Source organism: Camellia sinensis, chromosome 5, assembly GCF_055761805.1.
Source record: "Camellia sinensis isolate YWXY chromosome 5, ASM5576180v1, whole genome shotgun sequence".
Lineage (NCBI taxonomy): Eukaryota > Viridiplantae > Streptophyta > Magnoliopsida > Ericales > Theaceae > Camellia > Camellia sinensis.
The window spans coordinates 180384191-180406670 of NC_138965.1; the positions used below are offsets into that span (position 1 = coordinate 180384191).

Below are 22480 nucleotides of genomic sequence, written 5' to 3' on the forward strand. Positions count from 1 at the left end.
AGAAAAAAAAATCCAAAACAACGTCGTTTTGGTTTTTCGGACCACTCGAACCACGGGAAATTCGAGCTACCTACCAAACGAGGTTGAAAAAAAAAATGGTATGCGTCAAATCACAACTACATTAAGCCATTTATACAATTAGCATGAAAGTATTAAAAGAATGGGGCAAATTACATTGATACCCTTGAGTTTGTCTTTAATAGAAGTATCTTCCTCACATTTTGGAAATTATATTTCTCTCCCTAAGGTTTAAACTTCCATTATAATTTAATCCTTTCGTTACTCAACCATTAAGTCAATTAACGAAAAAAACTAATATAAGAAATTAATTTTATAAAATGTCTATTTTACCTTTGTTTGCATATATAAAATTGACAAATAATTTACCGTTTAGAAAAAATTTATATACCCCAGTCATGGCCTTTGGTTATGACCTATTGTGGTATTAGTTGTAACTATTGATTATTTTGGTTATGATTTAAAAGGTGTTTGGTTATATTTTATGTAATGCTTGGTTATAACTATTTTTTTTAATTATGATTGAAATGATCTAATTATAATATTTGCGATAATTAATTCCACGAAAGCTTATGTACCATAGCATTATCCAAATGTTCAATAGTATAATAATATATGTATTTAATGAATTTTTATAATTCCATACAGATTTTCTTTATTTAGCTAGTATTTTTTTTAATAAGAGTAAAATAGGCATTTTAAAATTTTAATTTTTTATATTAATTTTTTCCATTAGTTGACTTAACGGTTGACTAACGGAATGATTAAATTGTAATAAGAGTTTAAACCTTGAGACGAGATGTAATTTTCAAAATATGAAGAAATATTTATATTAAAGACAAATTTTAAGGATGTCAGTGTAATTTACCCAAAAGAATAAGAAAAAAGATGAAATGTGCTTCCGCCTAGTACCATGTTTGGGTGCATATGAGGAAACGTAAGGATGGTTTCAGATAAGCCAAATTGATAGAAATGCAACTAGGTTCTTAAAACGAGATAATTATATCCCTTGGAAACATTGATCAAAGTAATGTTGACATTGGAAGCACTACAAAAAAATTTGTTTTTTGCGACGGTAACCGGCCGTCGCAAATGCTCCCGGAAGCCGTCGCTAATTCCTTTTGCGACGGTAATGTGTCTTTTTGCGACGGTAAGGGGGGGTCGCGACAGATGGGGTTGCAAAAGACCTTTTGCGACGGTATGTACCGTCGCCATTAGTTTCTGCGACGGTAAGTGTGTTTTTTGCGACGGCTTTTTTCCCGTCGCAAATAATGGGGGAAAAAATCACTTTTCGCGACGGCACGTAATTACCGTCGCTAAAAGTGAGTTTTTGAGACGGGAACATTACCGTCGTTAAAGGCTCTGGCATCTTATAAGTATTGGCGACGGCACGATTTACCGTCGCTAAAGGTGTCCTGTACATTCAACAAGACAGCTTTTGCGACTGTGTTGGTACCGTCGCAAAAAGCCTATTAATGGTTTTTGCGACGGGTTCTTCTCCCGTCTCAAAAAATTAAAAAAAAAAAAAAACCTGCGGATAAATTATTAAAAAAATTAAAATAACCTGTATTAGATAAAAAATAAGTATAAAAAATTGAAAAATTACAGAATAATATAAATACGTACATAAACAAAAATTGACAAATAATGAAAATTAATAATATTGTTCCATTCATAGCAATACATAAATAAAAATTCATAACAATAAAAATCATGCCACTACATAACGTCGCATAATAGATACATAATGTTGCTCCCAAATTTAAATAACATAAATCATAATCAAAATCAAAAGTTTTCGTCTTCATTCGTTCGTGGGTTACAAAAACAAAAATTAGTCATAATCTTGATACGCCCGCATTCCAGAAAAAGCCAACTGCTACTCAGGAAATATCTGAAAAAAACAAGATAAAAATAATTAAAAACCATATAATGTGTTAATATTTTAATTATAGAAAAATATAAAAAAAAATTGACTACTATATAATTAGAAAGATAGTTTAGTAAATAATTTTGACTTGACCGAAATTCGGCTCTAACTCCCAAACCGGGAACCCGATTCGAGCCCCGTCTTCTCCCACAAGTCTCTCGTGCCTAGGCGGTCGTGTGTGCCAAGTTTCGTTCTAAACCGACGCCGTTTGGTGATTTTGGGGCGTTAACGCCTCGAATTCAAGTTTCTTAAAGAAGTAGTTTGCCTAAAGTGAAATCCGACTCTAACTCCCAAACCGGGAACCCGATTCGAGCCCCGTCTTCTCCCACAAGTCTCTCGTGCCTAGGCGGTCGTGTGTGCCAAGTTTCGTGCTAAACCGACGCCGTATGGTGATTTTGGGGCGCTAACTCCTCGAATTCAAGTTTCTTAAGGAAGTAATTTGCCTAAAGTGAAATCCGGCTCTAACTCCCAAACCGGGAACCCGATTCGAGCCCCGTCTTCTCCCACAAGTCTCTCGTGCCTAGGCGGTCGTGTGTGCCAAGTTTCGTGCTAAACCGACGCCGTTTGGTGATTTTGGGGCGTTAACGCCTCGAATTCAAGTTTCTTAAGAAAGTAGTTTGCCTAAAGTGAAATCCGGCTCTAACTCCCAAACCGGGAACCCGATTCGAGCCCCGTCTTCTCCCACAAGTCTCTCGTGCCTAGGCGGTCGTGTGTGCCAAGTTTCGTGCTAAACCGACGCCGTTTGGTGATTTTGGGGCGTTAACGCCTCGAATTCAAGTAAAGAACGCAAAGATGCATTTTAGCTTAGAATGCAAAGATAAATTTTATACCTGATCTTCTGGTGGTGGTGTATATGGATTCTCGTCTTCTGCAGATTCCCTAAATGCCCGGTGGCCACTCGATGCATCAAGAACCTATTTAATACATAATGTGTTAATCATATTCGAATTTCATACATAATCTTGAGTGAAAATTGAACTATCAAACAGTTGTGATGTTTATATGGAACCTGTCTGTTGGGATCCACACTCGCCCCCTGTGACACAAGGGCCATCATCTCAGCTCTCATCTGCTGCAAATGTGTAGAGAACTCTGCTCGCAGCTCCTCCCTCAACTCATCCCTTAGCTCAGCACGAACCTGCTGCGTGATCTGATCAATAGTCGATGGATGGGGTGTTGACTGTGATGGCCCAGCACCATCCTTATACACCACTCTCCGAGGCACGATTCTCCCGTATGTGCGACAATATCCATGTCTGTCATGACCTATCAACTCATGGAAAATGGCATTCCTAGCCTCCAAAGTCCGACCATCCTCAAGTAGCATAGAGAGTTGACGATTAAACTCATCCTGTATTGAATAAGACACACAAGTATACGCGAAATTAAGATGGTTGACACACAAAAAATAAACTTTAAATACAATCAAAGGTGTTTGGAAACTACCAAGGTCTGGATAACCTCTGGGTCATCTACTCTACGTGTCATAAGCCAAACATTCATCTTATCAGTAGACTCCCCCTTACTGGTCATCTAAATTTTTTTTTAGAAATATGAAAATTAGAATCCAAATAATTTGCAAATATACAATGTTTATTTATATAGAAAAATAAAACAATAAAATGTAAACCTCATGCCGTATCTGAGAGAAAGTAGTACGCCCTGTGGTATGAGCTATGCCGTGAGCTCGCCGATTTTTAGCGTTCCTACTTGCAATTTTCTATAACAAGTTCAACAAATGTAAGTATGTAAATATGATTTGTATGTTTACATATCATAAATATAACGTAATTGTATACCTCAGCATCGGAAGTACGCCAATACTCTACAAGTTGTTCCCACTGGCTTGGCACAACGTTCATAGGAACATCATCCTTCAGATTAGGATCAGAGCTTCTAGGCTTGAAATACTTAGCCTTAAGCTTGTTCTTGTGATCCTTCCATATGCTGTTGCAGTTTTTCATGCAGATTGGCTTGTACTCCTCTGGACATATATTCAAATTGTCCTATAAAACACAAAGTTTAAGGCTAAGTATAACACAAATTTGGAATTCGAATTTGTGGACAAAAATATACTTTTACCTTCACATCCTTCCAGATAGCATCAACAATATCATCAGGCACACTGTTCCAGTCAACAAAAGTAAGAGGAACAATGTTACCATTCCGGACAATAATGCCAAGTTGAGTAGTTAACTTGGCCACGTTATCCCCTATTGGGCAGTAATTTCCATCAAATTGTATGTGCAGCTTTTTACCAGTACCCCACTCTTTAATGCCCTTGGCACATCCTCTACCACGCCTAGTTGAGGTTGATGAAGAACTAACATGACCTGCGATATACAATAATAATAAACAATATGCAATGGTAACAACCAAATACAAATTTAATGCTCCTTCTCTACCTGTCTCCTATGCCTCTCCTTAAGGTCATCCCTATTGTATTGGGTTAAAATACCCTCAGATTCTAATTGTAGCAACATCTCAGTTCCAGACAACAATTTTGGTTTGAGTCTGACTTCCCGACTACCATCAAATGATACTTTATCCTTCCGGAATTTATGGCCAGTAGGTAAAAATCTGCGATGACCCAAGTATGATTGTTTCCTACTATGCTTCAACCAACACGATGTAGTTTCCTTATTGCAACAAGGACATGCATATTCTCCTTTAGTGCTCCATCCTGACAAGTTTGCGTATGCAGGAAAATCACTAATTGTCCACAGTAAAGCTGCATGCATTTGAAACATTTGATTTGTTGATGCATCAAATGTTGACACACCCTCATTCCATAGTTCTTTCAACTCCTCAATCAACGGTTGCATATAAACATCAATCTTGTCACCAGGTCCTTTCGGGCCGTCAATAAGCACAGATAAAATTAGAAATGGTTGCTTCATGCACATCCATGGTGGCAAGTTGTATGGAATGAGCACAACAGGCCAAGTGCTATGAACTATGTTCATCGTCTTGAATGGGTTAAAACCATCAGATGCTAAGCCAAGCCTTACACTTCGGCAATCATTACTAAAGTCAATATTCCGACGGTCAAAATCTTTCCATGCAAGGGAGTCAGCAGGATGCCTGAAGACACCATCATCAGTTCGTTCCTCTGCGTGCCATCTCATTAACTTGGCCGTCTTGGATGACATAAACAACCTCTGCAACCTTGACTTTAAAGGAAAATACCTCATCTGTTTTGCAGCTACTTGTTTGCCACCTGTGTTAGGACCATTTGAACCACCATCACCATTTGATTTCCATCTAGAACTGTTGCATATGACACATTTATCAAGATTGGCGTCCTCGTTTCGAAACAACATGCAACTGTTGGGACATGCATCCCACGTCTCATACGTGAAGCCCAAATCTGTTGTGACCTTTTGAGCTTTATAATATGAGTCCGGGAGTTTCACACCCAACGGAAACGCCTCATTCAATAACTCAAGCAACATGTCAACAGACTTGTCCGTCCACTGATTAAGCACCTTCAAATGTAGAAGTCGAACAATGAATGACAAAGATGTGAACTTCTGACAACCCGGATGCAATTCACTTTGTGCATCTTGAAGAAGTTTGAAATACTTTGCAGTCTCTGCATTTGGACCGAGCTGGGGTTCAGATGCACGGGGATCAGGCCCCTGTGGTTCATCACCCTCAACACTTGTACCGGCATGTGGATTTCCCATAGCCCCTTGTATCATTCCAATCATATCATCTCCAATGTCTAAATTAGCTAATGTTTCATTCTCTCGATTACTATGCAGAGATATGTAAGATTCCCCATGATTAATCCAATGTTTGTATTTTTTTAAAAAACCATTCAAAATCAGATGCTCCCGTACACCATCTCGTACAAAATAGTATCGATTCTCACACTTCCTACACGGACAACTGATCATCGAACCTTCAACCCTATTGGTGTAGGCAAACACAAGGAATTCATCAATCCCATTAATGTATTCACTCGACATCCTATTTGGCAAATCAATCCAACTCTTATCCATCATCTGTACACATCCACAAGAATATCTCACCAAAGTAACTCTAAATATAATACCTGCACATAAATATTCACTCGACATCCTATTTGGCAAATTAACGAAATGTCTAAAATTCCTATTTAAGGTTTAAATTAATTAAATTAAAAATTTAAGATTTATTTTATTATAAGGGTTAAAATCCTGTTTTTTTTTTTTGTATTTTTTTTATTTTCTCTTATAACTTCATGACTTCATGACTTTATAATTGAGTTTATATTATTATTAAAACTTTATAATTGAGTTTGTCTCATGGTTATTTGTAATTGAATCTTCTTAAACACCAATATAATTTGAGACGATTTAAACAATTAAAGTATTAGTTTAATTTATTTCGTTCTTAAGTTCGTAAACTCAACACAAGTAACTAAAAAATAACAAAAATAATATATTTTTAATATTTGACTAGCTGAAACTACTAACTGCATTTACTGAGCCAAAACTACGAAAACTAAAATAGGTAACTTGATAGTTATTAGTTCAATGGAGTTGAAATTTAGTGATTTAATCACTGTTTTAATTAAAATAATAATAATAATAATAATAATAATAAGTTATGGTTTAAAAAAAGCCCTAATTTTTAGGCACACAAGTCCAACAGCCTCATATACATTTCCCTAATGTATATGGTTGAAATTAATTACTGTTTCCCTAATACATTTTTCATGTATACATTTCCCTAATACATTTCCCTAATTACAAGTCCAACAGCCTCATATACATTTCCCTAATCACTGTTTTAATTAAAAAAATAAAAATAATAATAATAAGTTATGGTTGAAATTTAGTGATTTAATCACTGCACAAAAAAAGCCCTAATTTTTAGGCACACAAGTCCAACAGCCTCATATACATTTCCTACCCTGGTTTTTGAATCACAGACCAACAAAGCCCGCCAATCTCAAATTTCTTTTCATAAAATTACCACCAAAAAATAATAATAATAAGTTATGGTTTAAAAAAATAAAAATAGCTAAACAGATTTATATATCAAGTTATAAAAATAGCTAAACAGTTATATACATTCCATATATACATTCCATATATATATATTATATACAGATTTATGGTTTAAAAAAATAAAAATAGCTAAACAGTTATAGACAGATTTCAGATTTATATATATATATATATATAGATTTATATACATTCCATATATATATATATAGACAGATTTATATATATATATACACAGACCGAGAGAGAGAGAGAGAGAGAGAGAGAGAGAGAGCATACGCAGAGGGAGAGAGAGTCGTCGCCGGAGCACCACTCTTGTCGCCGGAGCCGTTGCCGCCTCACCACCGCTGTCTTCCTCGTAGGCCGTTTGGGGAATTTGGGGGTGAAGTTAGGGATTTGGGGAGGAGCATCGCGCGGCAGCCAACGGGAAGAAGAAGGGTTTTTATTTTGGACTTTTTGCGACGGTATGATGTACACCGTCGCAAATAGAAGGCAAAACGGCGCCGTTTGAATTAATCCTTTTTTGCGACGGCAAATTTCCGTCGCAAATGATATATGCCGTCTCAAAAAACAGGTTTTTTGCGACGGTTTTATTTACCGTCGCTAATACTTCCGCATTTCCGACCCCTCCGCTTGGTTTCATTACCGACGGGTCAGTACCGTCGCTAAAGTCTAGTATTTGCGACAGGTGCAGTTACCGTCGCAAAAAACTGTTTTTCACGACGGGGGGCGCGGCGTCGCTAAAACTCCGTGTTATTTGCTATGTTTTCCTGTAGTGAAGGCATTGTCACGTTGAGAAACATGAAAATTCAAAAATGAACGAAATTTATTTTGGTAAACAGGTCAATATATGTCATTATACATCACGTCATCTTACTTAAAAACATGTCCCTACGAAATTAATTATTTTATTATATATTCAAAAGATGAAGAAATTTATTTTGGCAAACAAGTCAACATATGTCATTATAGACCACGTAATTCTATTAAAAAATATATTCTCGCAAAATTAATTATTTACGCAATGCTACCACAAGATTGCATAGAGTACGGCCGAGAATTTTCCTACAAGTTATAATGAGACCATCCATTAATATGAAATCAATTGTCACATCACCCAAGTTTGGTGGTGGAAAGGCCTAGGTGTTAATTCTCGACCACACAACTAAACGGAGAATTCAGTTAGAGAGTACCGGCAGAATAAATTAAGCCCTACAACCTGCACAAGAAAATGAGAATCCGGCGGTGATTTATCCACCCGAGGGTACTCCGATGATCAAATCAGTAATCAATATTTCTCAAAGATAGCAAATTGTGCTTCAACTCATAAGAAGAACTTACCTCAGACCCACGAGGGTGCCTTGTTTTTATAACCAGCAGTGACTTGATCTTCTTAAAAGCCTCACTTCAATAGACTCAGGCTTCATGCTCATCCTAAACCTTCATCTAGATAAAGATAAACTCTTCTTGAGCCTTATCTCTATCCAGACTGAGACCCTCCCCTATTCTAGGACTCTTGTCCTTTATCTGCTTACTTCAAATTCCGGTATCTTCGCAAATAATCTCGGCCTAGCCGAGATTATCTCGCCAAGCCACGTGACACCTCGGTTGACACTTCGCGTCATCGTAGCCACTTGTTGTTATTCACAAAATACTTCCCCACAACTGCCCCCTAGGTTCTATTGCCTCGATAATCTGAGGTGATGGTAATGGAACCTACATCGTTTGTCCACATAACATGTCGGCTAACAATCCATTCTTCTCGCCAACCGAGAAAATTTTGTTACCTTCAAGTACCCAGGACTCAAATGTCCACTTTACCAAGGGTCAAAAACCAAGAATCAAGTTCTTTAAACAAACAAGCCGAGGTCGTTCTTATAACCGAGGTTATTGCCTCATTACTTCAAGAATTTCAAGAGTTCTAACTGCGCATGAGCTGTCACGCAGGGTTCATTTCAGCCATTTCTTCTATGTGTCCCATAGCTATTGGTTCGTACCTGACACGCGCTATTAAGTCGCGTCGTTTCTGTCCATGCCGCCTGACAGGCACGTCATCCTAGGCATTTCATTATGGTTTGCCACCTTTTCGAATTTTGAACAAAACTCCCTTTTCTCTCTCTCTCTTCGTTTTTTCACTTCGCATTCTCACATTCTCTCTTTTGCTCTAGATTTTCTCTCTCTAACATTTCTCTCCCAAAACCTCCTTTGACATTCCTTCGAGCTCCGTATCTGCCATATTTCACCACCTCCGGTATACTTTTCATCACCTGCTTTCGATTATTCATGTCGTCTGACTTCGACGATCTTCATATCAGCGTTCATTTCACTCGGTAAGTTCACAATTTCTTCCCTCTTTAAGTTCAGTCTCTTACTACTTTGAATATGTTTCTTTCATGAACTCACCATATGCTCTCTTTACTACATTCGGTGTTTGTTGAATCTCGTATTCATAGTTGTATCATGAATTGATTTCTTGAATCTGCTCTATACTTTGAAGTTTTGCCACTGTGTCTCTTGACTGTCAATCACGTTTGTTTGTGATCTATGCACATTGCCCTCACACACTCACTCAATGTTTTGTGGATTTGGGATTCTATATCTGTGTTTTTTTCTTCTTCATGTGATTCTTTGAATTTTGCCTCTGAATCCTTCTTGGCTTCTGAACTTCGTTCCCTTTCTGTTTGTTTTGTCTATTTTTTAGATTCTTGCTCCCGTTTCTTGCTTTTGTAGTTCTAGGTTTGGGATTTGCTTTAAAACTCACTTAGGAAAAACTGAAACAAATTTCCCCCTGGATCTTCAAAATTCTTGCCCCAGTGCCTGTTTGGGGTTTAACTGAGGTTCTCAAAACCCTACCAGTTTCTTCTCTTTGAAATCCATCACAAAACGCTTTAAGCCGAGATCATAGGTATGTTTAGGTGAAGGGCAGACACCCCGGCCAAACTAGAGTATTTCCGACAAGAGTTCTCCATCCCAGTCGACATTCAACTCAGGTTGGTTGGGGAGGAGGACTCTATCATACCTGATGGAGATTCCATGCCCTTCCCAGTAGTTGCTTTCATAGAGTGTGGGCTTAAGTTTCCCTTAGACACCCTCTTTAGGGAAGTCTTCCACTACTATAAACTCAACCTTATGCAGGTAGCCATCAATTCCTATAGGGTTATCAACGATATAATTGCCCTAGCACCCCGAGAAAAGACTAGGATTACACTAGCTGACCGCCAATTTTGTTATACAACGTGTGGCCTTAAGTCAGAAAAAAGGCTACATATATTACCTCAAGCCCAGGTTCACTGCCTACAAACTCATAGTCAACCTCCCAGACTCTAACAAAGGTGTTGGAGATGATTACTTGATTGTCTCGGGCAACTGGGAGTTTACGCCTGATGACGATCTTCATCTGTTTCCTCTGCGCCGAGCAGTGTTTAAAGAGGGTGATGGTAAGAACTGAGTCATCTCCTAAATTACATTTACTAAGACTTGCTAGTTCATCTTATCTTTACTAATATCTTCTTTTTGTTTCTGTTTTGCAGCTCTTCTGTAACAACCCTGACCCATAGATAACGTTAATCCATGCTTAATTATACTTTAAAAGGAATTAAAGTGAATTTTCGCATCGTACATTGCATTATATGTGTGTGTATATCTGTTAACATAGAAAGATTTGTTCATGTTTTCGTTTCGACTTGCGAATTAAAGACCTTATCGGCATCTGATTCAAAAATTGACTCGGTTTATGTGTTAATTGGGATTTTTAGAATTTTATGGTGGGTTTAATTGAAATTTGATTCGGAACGATTAAATTAGAATAATTAATGCTCAATTAAGCCTAATTAATGAAATGTTGATCTAAGCCTATGTAAGGCACTTTTTATTTCCCACTCATTCTTTTCCTTCATTTTATATGCATCTTTGAACTCTCAACACACAAAAACATGGAAAAGAGAGAGAGAGAGAAAGGGAGAGTAGGAAGATTTAGTTCTAAGTTTGAGAATTTTGTGAGACTTGAGCTCAATTAAAAGGAATTGTTAGAAAAAAGAACGATTTGGAGAGGACTTGGAAAACTAAGCTCTTACACTTGAGAATTCAAGGCTTGAGGTAGAAATTCACTCCCTTAGTTGTATATTTGTAGGCTTATGCATGAATTCAAGGGAATTAGTTAATTAAGCCAAGAATTAAGCTTAGGAAAAAGGATTAAGAAGTTCATCATGCTTGCATGCAAAATTCTTTTGCATTAGAGCTTGATTTTGAGGAAGTCTCACATGCATGCATTGATCATGGCTTGATTTTGGAAGTTCATCACATTTTACATGTTTTTAACTCATTTGATTATGGTTTGGAAGGTTTAAACTCATACCATGACATGCAAGTCTTGTTTTCAACATTTTAAGTTTGGGTTTTGTATAATTGACAAGCTTTTGAGCTTTGGTTTTGTGAAATGGTTTTGAATTCACCATGGTTTTACCATTTATAAGAGTTCCCTATAGTTTCTTTAAGTTTTTGGCCCATAAGAACTAAATTTGTAGCTTTGAAGTTGAATTTGGGAGCTTGAAGATGAATCTGGAAATTCCAGATTTTGCATTTCTGCTCGAGCGTCAGATTCTACGCTTGAGCGGATACTCTATAATCTGCACTTCCGCTCGAGTGACCATAGGTTCGCTCGAGCGTAAAATGCATGTACCCAGAAGTTTATATGTTTTGCAGCACGCTCGAGCGACAAAAGTCACGCTCGAGCGAGGGTCTGAGTCTTATACTCGAGCGAAGATCGAGCGTCCGTCAAGCCTAAAAAACAAGTAACCAGTACTTTTTCAAAATTTATAGACTGTTCGAACAAAAAAAATTACGCTCGACTGGACCCTCACATTTTGCATGTCCGCTTGAGCAAGGAAAGCCACACTCGAGCGTGCACCCTATTTTCAGCAAGTTTTGGAAAATGTTTTCTAGTGCAATTTTGCATCCTCATTCTATCCTAGGCATTCCTAGGCCATGATTAAGACACCATAATGAGGATAAAGGGTAAAAACACACTAAGAACAAACGAAATAAGTTATATATAACTCGAACGTGTGTTTCAGATGTGTATTTGTTATGTGTTAATGTAGGTCACGTGACGTAAACCATTTGATTAGTTTGCTCTGTCTGTCTACACCCGAAGCCAACTGTGAGTAATAACTTAATAAAGTTATGTTCAACTTTATTTATTTTCTGTATTATAAAAAAAGATCTGTTTTCTGAAATGCTATATTCTGTATAATGAATGATTGTCCAATTTCTAACATGTATTCGTGGCATCCTTAGCATTATGTGATACCCGTTGGCTATTATCCAGCATTGGAGGTTCTATTATGAAACTTATTATATATGTCATCTGTTACCCGTACCGGAGGCTCCATCATGGAGCTCAACATGTATATTCTCTGTTACTCAGATCCGGAGGTTCCTTTATGGAACTGCTTACTCATAACCACTATATGTTCTGCATCTGCTCTGTTAACGCTAATGGATGTACCACGTATAACTAAGCATGAACTCTGACTTCTATGCATGATTTGAACAAGGATATGAATATGAATCTGTTTATGAATCTGAATTATGATTTCTGAATCTGGTATGGACTTCATTCATTAAATCCTTTACTTCGTTATTATTCACTGGACTTCCGCTCACTATTTATATTATGTATGTAAGTGATCAGGCACGTGACCAGGCTTAGAGTTGAGGACCTGGCGTTTCAGTTTTTGTCAGCCAACTTTTGTGCCTCCCCGAGGAGGCTCTGGATTAAGTCAAGTTTAGTGGCTGTTTTTGTGAATGTACTAGACTTTGTTCCTTTGAATTACGAGCAAAATTTCTGAAAATATGTTCTTAGAGTGATGTGTAAATACTGTATCTTTTGAAATCGCTCGCAAGGTTATAAATTTTTTGAAATTATCTGCCCCATGTATGTTTTCACAGCTCAATAGACTACGTATATTTTATATATTTGCTTCCGCAGCCCCTAACTGTATGTTATTCCGTTAAGAGGCCTTTGGTAATCCAAGGATTACTGGCCGGTTACGACGCTAATCCTATAGAGGCGGGTTTGGGTCGTGACATCTTCTCTAGCCATTAAAGGATTTTCACCAAACTTTCCGCTCCAACACTGATTTGAAAAGGCTTCTAGGTTTGGATATTGATAAGCGCAAAGCCCCTTTGCTGCTTGATTATATCCCAACCTACAAGTCCGTTTTGCCTGACATTCCCTGTCAAAGTAAGACGCCCCCATCAGTAACCACTCCACCAGTTGCTTTATCATCACGGCCAGACCAGGCCTATTCTTCAAATCTAGTTGAGCTACCTTCCACTTCTGTCCCTCAACTCATCCCGACATCCTAGCGTCAACGCCGATGTCGTGCCCTGGCAAATGTGCCAGCCGGTAAAACTCAAAGCCGCAAACGCCGAGGATCTGAGGTGTTAGCTTACGATCCTGCCAATCCCCCAATCGTCCTTTTTGTGATCCACTTCGATACCAGAGTCACCTTTGCTGCAACTGCCAACAACATGGGCCGCAACAAAGCCGTTGTGGAAGACCTCCTGGCTGACTTGCTAGGAGTGATTTATGTTCAGTCCTCTCCATCACAGTCCCAACCCAAACCGAAAAGAGTGAAGAAGGCTAAGGCTAAGGCTACAGTGACTCAGGTTGACTCTGAGGACACTATGCCAATCTCCAAGCTGGCCGGGATCGAGAAGAGCTCGACCGCTGCCGAGAAGAGGCCTGCCGAGGCTGAGCCATCCAACATCGCTCGGTCGAAGAAGCTAAGGTCCAAGGAAACCGCAAGCCCAAGTGCTTTCAAAGCCGATGAACCCTGGGCCTCTGCCATTACGATTGGGGATTAACCAATCAAGGCCGGCGACAATGCCATCAACAGTATGGCCAAGATCACCGAATACGAGAACTTCGCTTTGATGATGCAACACTCCGTTCTAGTAAGTCCTCAACACTTGTAATTTTTTCATTTTGGCTTTCTACCCTTACTTAAGCAATTCTAACTTGTTTGTTTCTTTCTCTTTAAGCCATCCAGCATGCCCACTCCTTTGCCATGAAAGCCGAGGACATCAAGAAGGAGTTGGTTCAAAAGACCAAAGAAGCTACTAGCTTCCTCTCTTCCCTCAACAATGTCGAGGCCAAGATCAAAGCCTGATAGATCAAGCTAAGGCTACCAAAGCTACCCAAGACAAAGCCGAAAAAAGGGTTGATGCGGTAGAGGTTGTAGCCGAGGTGCTTAAAGTCGAAGCAAAGGAGGCTGAGGCCAAAACAGCTGAGGTCAAGGTGGAGCTCCAAGAGGCTCTAGCTACCAAAGAGGCCGAGATCAAGGTAACTGACGAGAAGGCATTCTCCGAGGGGCAGGCGGCCATCCACGATGCATACAAGGCCCAAGTCAACCAAGCTTGCAACCGAGACTTTTATCTCGGCTGGACAGCAGCTTTGAACAAATTGTCAATCCCAATGGATTCCCCCATCAGAGACATAAACTAACTCCAAGTGCCTTTCCCTCCCTCTTCAAAAGATTTTGAGGACGAAACCGAGGACGAGGACGCTGAGGTTGACGATGCTGATGAAGAGGAGGCTACTACTAGGGCCAAGTCCTCCACTCTAAATGAACAAGTCCTAGAATTGACTCAAGATGAGGAGGATGAGGTCTCCAAGAGTGCCCCCTCCCCCCAAGAAGACCAATTCTGAAACCGAGCTCTAGACCGCCGAGAAGAGTCTTGACCAGACCCTTCTCGAGATCGATGCTGAGATCGAGGCTGAGAAGACTACTAAGAAGCTTTCTCAATTGTCTGCCAAGGCCGAAACACCATCTAGTGCTGAAGCAGAACAGTTTACTTAGAAAATTTTCTTGCTTTGTACTTTTTTTCCTTTCGCTTTTGAAATCTTGTAACAATTTGTTTATTTGGAAGTGTCATCTCTTATACTTGGAAAAATAGCCCTTTATTGCCAGGCCGACGTTCCTTCTGTATCTGAACAAGTTTCTTTTTTGAATGTATGTTTCTTTTTCTCTAAGTGTCGAATGCTTATGTTCATGTATGCTTACTGCTTTCCTTCTAAGCTTTTGCATGTTTCCCTACTTAGAATATTCTTACAATTTTCCAAGTACACCTGAACTGTGTAATACTTCGAGTTAGAATATATCTGACATGTATCACCTCGGATCTATTTCATTCCGGGTGAACCATTAGTTGGCCACGTCGAACAAACTTATCTCGGAGTTCACCATTTATTATGATCTCGGCCAAACAACACTTAAAAATATTTTATGCTAACATGTTTACAAGTGTTCTTCCTTCACTTGTACTAGCTATCCTTTAGCAAGACCTCACCCTTTCAAAGATAGACTAACCTGGTTGGTGATCTCGAGTATCCCTTACCTGGATACCTCGACTAACTCCAACTTGTAAACTTTTCCAAAAATTTTAACAAGTGCCAAGCCTATTCCTCATTTCTGCCTCCTAATGTAAACCTAAGTACCACTTATGTTCACATTAATCATGCAACTCCAATTCTTGCCGAGGTATGATTCAAACAAAGATTTTGCCGAGTTTTATGATCTCGATTTCTCTGTTAATCTAACTAGATCAAACTTAGTTCAACTCTGCCGTAGTGGCAAGTTTAAGTTACCCGTCATTTTTCAAGCGGAAATGCCGCAAACTTAGTTTAACTCTATCATTTGGCAAGTATAATTCAACTCTACCATATGATAAGTCTAAGTTATTCATCATATTTCAATCGAAAACATCGCAAACTTAGTTCAACTCTATCATATGGCAAGTATAATTCAACTCTACCATACGATAAGTCTAAGTTATTCGTCATGTTTCAATCGAAAATATCGCAAACTTAGTTCAACTCTATCATATGGTAAGTATAATTCAACTCTACCAAACGATAAGTCTAAGTTATTTGTCGTGTTTCATTCGGAAACATCGTCATAAGACTACTTCGATCTTATCGCGAAAATATCACCAACAATAAAAACCAAATCAAGCTAGTGTTTTATTAAAACTTTGGTTAATATTGCATAATTCTCAAAAAATAAAAACTAATGATAAAAAAATTTTAGATTGCAAGTGTTCCAGGGTCGTGGCAACTCTTCGCCATCAGTGTCTTCAAGCCGATATACCCCATTGCCGGCAACCGAGATGATTCTATAAGGCCCCTCCCAGTTTGGGCCAAGTTTGCCCTCCCTAGGATCCTTCTTGTTGCTAACAACTTTTCTCAAGACGAGGTCCCCAACCTTGAACTCTCTTGGGTTGACCTTCTTGTTATAAGCCCTAGCTAACTGCTGCTTGTATGCCTCCAACCGAATTGTTGCTCTTTCTCTTCTTTCTTCCAAGAGATCTAGATCTCGAGCCAGAAATGCCTCGTTGGTCCCATCTTCCACTCCCTGGGTTCTGATTCCAGAGATGTCGACCTCCAGCCAGATAATTGCTTCAGTGCCATAAGCCATGACAAAAGGTGACTTCCCAGTTGATGTCCTCTGTGTAGTCCGATATGCCCAGAGTACATTGGGCGATTCCACCCATTTTCCCTTTACTACTTCTAGCCTCTTCTTGATTCCACCCAAAATGATCTTGTTGGATGCTTCTGTGCATGTATGCTTACTGCTTTCCTTCTAAGCTTTTGCATTTTTCCCCACTTAGAATATTCTTACAATTTTCCAAGTACACCTGAACTGTGTAATCACTTCGGGTTGGAATATATCTGACATGCATCACCTCGGATCTACTTCATCCCGGGTGCACCATTAGTTAGCCACTTCGGACCAACTTATCTCAGAGTTCACCTTTTACTGTGATCTCGGCCAAATAACACTTAAAAATATTTTATGCTAACATTTTTACAAGTGTTCTTCTTTTACTTGTACTAGATGTCCTTTAGTAAGACCTCACCCTTTCAAAGATAGACTAACCTGGTCGGTGATCTCGAGTATCCCTTACCTGGATACCTCGGCTGACTTCAACTTGTAAACTTTTTCAAAAATTTTAACAAGTGCCAAGCCTATTCCTCATTTCTGCCCCCTAATGTGAACCTAAGTACCACTTATGTTCATATTAATCATGCAACTCCAATTCGTGCCGAGGTATGATTCAAACAAAGATTTAGCCGAGTTTTACGACCTCGGTTTCTCTGTTAATCTAACTAGATCAAACTTAGTTCAACTCTGTCGTAGTGGCAAGTCTAAGTTACCCGTCATGTTTCAAGCGGAAACATTACAAACTTAGTTCAACTCTATCATAACAGCACGTGGCTACGGTGACGGCGAAGTGTCAGCTGAGGTGCCACGTGGCTTGGCCATGCGCCGAGATAATCTTAGCTAGGCCAAGGTTATCTGCAGAGATATCAGAATCCGAAATAAGCAGATAAGAGACAAGAGTCCTAGAATATGGGAGGATCTTAGTCTGGATAGAGATAAGGCTCAAAAGGAGTTTATCTTTATCTAGATGAAGGTCTAGGATGAACATGGAGCCTGAGTCCATCAAAGTGAGGCTTCTAAGAGGATCAGGTCACTACTGGTTATAAAAGTAAGGCACCCTCGTGGATATAAGGTAAGTTCTTCTTGTCAGTTTAAGCACAATTTGCTATCTTTGAGAGATATTGATTACTGACTTGATTGTCGAAGTGCCCCCGGGTGGACGAACTACCACCGGATTCTTATCTTCTTGTGCAGGTTGCAAGGCTTAATCTATTCTGCTAGTACTCTCCAGTTGAGTTCCCTGTTTGGTTGTGTGGTTAGAAATCAACACCCATAATTTGGCACCGTCTGTGGGAACTGAAGGAGAATAGATGGCCAACAACAGGCAGGGAGAAAAGATTGGGGACGACGTCCCAGGTAGAAGTGGTAAACATGCCGATCCTGACCTCAAGGAAAAAAACCATAATGAAGGAGCACAGGATCAAAATCTTAGGGAGAAGGACATCGGCAAAGAGGGAGACACCTCAAAGAAAGCAGGCCAAGATAAGTATTATAACGAAAGCGACCTCCAGGTATAGAAAGACAAATGCCTGAAGAGGGATGGCGAGATGAAGGGGATGTGTTAAGACCCAAACCCGCTCCTAAAGGTTTAGCATCGTAGCCGGCCAGTAATCCGTGATTACCAAAGGCTAGGTTAACAATAATGACAATAATACATGATGACGGAAGCCAATCAAGAATAAGAGAATGTCCAAGGAGCTGTAAAGACCTGAATGAAAATAAACTTTCATATACATAACCATAACGACTTATGCCCATAAACACATGTATGTATCAGACAGTATGCAAGTTAGGGAATTAATCCCATCATCCAAGATAGTATAAACAAAAGTCTTAAAACATTCTTTACACTTAACAAAATCAAAATGGTAGATTTGAACCACCAAAAAATCCTTGACACAATCAAGTTCGAAACCTCATTATGAGGCACAACAGCCGGCTTGACAAAAACAAGGGTTCGGGTCGGCGCCACTAGCCTTGGTCCGGTGCTTGATCACCTATATATATATAATAAACTGTAAGTTGAAGCCCAGTAAATAACAAATGTGTAAAGAGGTTAAGAATGATATCCTTACGGTCTTTGGAACAATCAATTTCAATCAATATGTTTTGTCAATCAATCGTTTGATCATTCGATTCAATCAATCATTTCCAATCATATTCATATTCATATAGATCATACGTTGTACATCCAATAGCAACAATGTAATACAATAGGTCTTAAAGATTGAACAATCAATTGATGGCCATCATACAATAACAATAGTTCCAAGATTTGGAACTGACAGAGATCTCTGTAACAATAATGATATCAATAACAATAACAATAACAATACACTATGAATGCCACGAATACAATTCAAAATAAGATCATCATTCAATTGATAAAAAGTATCATTTCAGAAAACAATATGATTTATCAATTTGAAAATAAATACGATTGAACATATGTTTACAACATTGTTACTCACAGTGGGCTTCTCGATACATGTATTATTGGTTCAGCGTCCGACCTAAACAAACAAATTCAAGCACAACGATACAATTACATTCAATCCTTGGCCAATACCAATGATTCGATTGTTTACTTATTCAATTACCATTAGTCTTTACTCGTTCGGTTCTAATCTTTCATTTATTCATTCTAATACACTCGTGAGATGCAAATGATCATGAAAACACTTTGAAACCATGCAAACGGAGGCTCGGAAAGTGGAAAAATGAGCGAAAAACAAAACCTGGACTACCATAACTGTTGCACGTGGGGGGGTCCTTACCACACATGCGGGGCCACCTCCGCACCTGCCTCCCACACCTGTAATTTAAGCAGAATGCTCCGCAAAATTGCCCTATTTTCCGCACGTGCAGGGCTCCAAGCCGCTTGTGCAGCGCTGGCCCAAAACAGTTCGAAATTTGCTCTATTATGGCAATGCATTTCTTTACAAAATTCAACTTCATAAACATACAATTCAACCCAAAATCCATGAGAATAACTTGGACTTTCAAATTCTGACATCAAACACAATTTATGACTTTAATTCAACTCAAGTTTTCCCACAAAAACCAAGTAAAATTTTGAAATGAAATGTATAGACATAGATATACATGTTTGAGCCTTAAGACTTTACATCCCATGGAATTTCCTTGCAAACTACAAAACCCATACAAAAAGAAATGAGTGTGAACACAATGAAATCATGCATCCCCAAAACTAGAATTAATTCTTCCAATTAGTTGATCAAAACCCCAAAACTAGGATAAACTATGAACCATGTGTTCCAAACTTCCAAGTCTAAACTTCATGATGAAAGCTCTTTAAAAATTAGGAAATTCCTAAAGTTCTTGCAAGAAAATGTATATATAAACAAAATACCATAAATTCATGGCTTACATATTAGATTTAAATCCAATTTCCTTCAATTCTTCCCTAACTTAATTTGCATGTTCTAGTTTGTCCATTTCCACAATAAAACTCCCAATTAAACCATGAATCCATCTTATTTAACCTTATAGCTTAGGACATGATGAGTGTAGGAGTCTCAAGTTCAAGAATTTGAAAGAGAAGCTTACCTTACTTTGATGATTTAAGAGGATTCAAGCTAATTTTCTATCTTCCTCTTCTTGTTGAATTGTTGAAGTTTTACTCTCACAATATTTCCCTCTCTCTCTACGTGGCTGACCCCAACCAATATAAGACCCACTACCCTCTATACTCCAACTACATAGATGCATAGTTGAGTAGGACACATGTATAGGTTCATCATATTCAATTGTTATTTTTTTATATCAATATTTCAATTAATTAAACTTAATTAAAACCAACTTCACTTAAATTAAATTAATCTCATCATTTTATGGCATAAAGCAAACTAAATTTAATTATCCTAATGTGGATTAGGCTCTAGTTCCTATTTAATTACTTAATTCCAACTTGATAAAATTAACGAATCAGACAGGCTTAATATTCACTCTAGCCTATCTGTCCACAATAACTTTATTCAAATTATCACTTGGCATCGTAATAGCACTTCATGACATATAATCACATAATTAACAATTAACAATAAACACATAATCAATTTGATTGATTTTCTTAATTAAGGAGGCGATTGTCACAGGATGGCAATCAAATTGGCAGACCTGCAATCAATTGTCAACTTTATGATGCAAAACAACGTAATACAACCACCATACCAGTTGCAGGACACACCGATACCAGCAGCTAAGACCGATGCCCAAAAAGGGAGGCAAAAAGCAATCCCAGTAGTCCCTCAGCATGACAAGGAGAAGGAACGTTCACATCGGTCTTCACGGGATGTCAAGTGAGCAGAGTCAGTGAAAGGTGAGTCGCAGAGGACGCCTCGTACCATGGTGTCACGACCCAAACCTGCCCCTATAGGTTTGGCACCGTAATCGGCCAGTAATCTGTGGATTACCAAAGGCCTCTGAACAGATTAACAAATATTAAGGGGCTGCGGAAGCAATAATACAAAATAGACAAGGTCCAATGAGCTGTGATAACGTACATGGGACATAACATTTAAAAACTAATTCATATATATAAACATGCCAGTCCAGATACACAATATTTACAAGGTATACACAGATTGTACTTCCCAAGACCTGACTTTACAAAACATATACAAAGACTAGCATGTAAACAAAAACAGCCATGGCATTAGGCTTCGTTCGGAACCTCCTCGGGAGGCGCAACAGTTGGCTGACAAAAACAAACAGGAGGCCGTCAACTCTGGCCCTGGTCATGTGCCGGCTCACCTACATACATAATATAAACTGTGAGCGAAAGCCCAGTGAATAATAACAGGATAAAGGGGTTATATGAATGATGTCCAGCACAAGTTAGAATCTAGCATTTAAATCAGAGCATAATCGGACTTCAAACAGAAACAGATTCATATACATTTACATATTCAGATTTCGCATAAGATCATACGTGGTACACCCATTAGCTATCAGAACAGATTGGTCTAGAGACCCACATACATAGTTGGTACCAATGACCACAAAGGTCCATAACTTGCGCGCAAGTAGCCATGGTATTGTTACCCCCAGGCAAAGGCCACGTGCAGATTGGCCGCGGTATTGTTACCCCCGAGCGAGGGCCACGTGAACTAAGGGTGCCACAAATACTTTTCAGAAAATTAGACATTCATTCATCATTCGTAAGATAGCATTTCAAAAAACGGATTATGCCATACCAATCAGAAAATACTTAGATTAAACATAACTTTACAGAGTTATTACTCACAGTGGGCTTAGAGACAGACAGATAGAGCAGATCGATCAGACAAGATGTGGCACGTGACATACACGACACATAACAGATACACACTTGAAACACACGTTCTAATTGTACAAAACTTATTTCATTGGCTCTTAGTGTGTTTCTATCTCTTACCCTTACTATAGAGTCTAAAACATGGCCTAGGAATGCCTAGGATGGAATGAGGATGCAAAGATGCGCTTTAAAACACTTTTCAAAATTTTGCTGAAACAGGGGTCCGACTCGAGCGTGGCCTTCTACGCTCAAGCGAACATGTAGACAAAAGGAATCCACTCAAGCATGGATTACTCCGCTCGAGCGGACTGCAAGCCATAGTAAAAGTGCTGGATGCATGAAATTCACGCTCGATGGGCGCTCGATACCCGCTCAAGCGTGAGACACAAGTCCTCGCTCGAGCGTGTATTCTCCCGCTCGAGCGGACTGTAAACACAAGCATAGTACTGGATACACGAAATTCCTGCTGGAGCGTACTGCATGAACCCAGTATGTACACTCGAGCGTGGAGTTCCCCGCTCGAACGTGAGTCCAAAATCTAGAATTTCCAGATTCGAACCTCAAGCTCAAAACTCAACTACAATGCATCAAATTCGATCCTTTTGGGCTAATTTTCTGGAAAACACTTGTAAACTCATAATATGACATGTTTCAAAGATCAATTTGAGAAATCAAAACCCAAAGGTAGTTCAATTAAACACAATTTTCAAATAAACTTCAAGAACAT

The 22480-nt window shown here is 38.8% G+C and overlaps 1 protein-coding gene across 1 annotated transcript; it reads right to left on the reverse strand.

Annotated features, from left to right (window-relative positions):
* Nucleotides 1-1740: 1740 nt before the first annotated feature.
* Nucleotides 1741-10342, reverse strand: LOC145791920 (uncharacterized). The gene is made up of 9 exons (XM_082872376.1): nucleotides 10220-10342; nucleotides 9965-10055; nucleotides 4031-4281; nucleotides 3748-3954; nucleotides 3579-3668; nucleotides 3395-3481; nucleotides 2958-3299; nucleotides 2779-2862; nucleotides 1741-1912 (listed from the first exon to the last, which is right to left on the reverse strand). Exons 1-9 carry the CDS (start codon nucleotides 10340-10342, stop codon nucleotides 1898-1900), a joined length of 1290 nt encoding a protein of 429 aa, XP_082728502.1. The 3' UTR covers nucleotides 1741-1897.
* Nucleotides 10343-22480: the final 12138 nt, after the last annotated feature.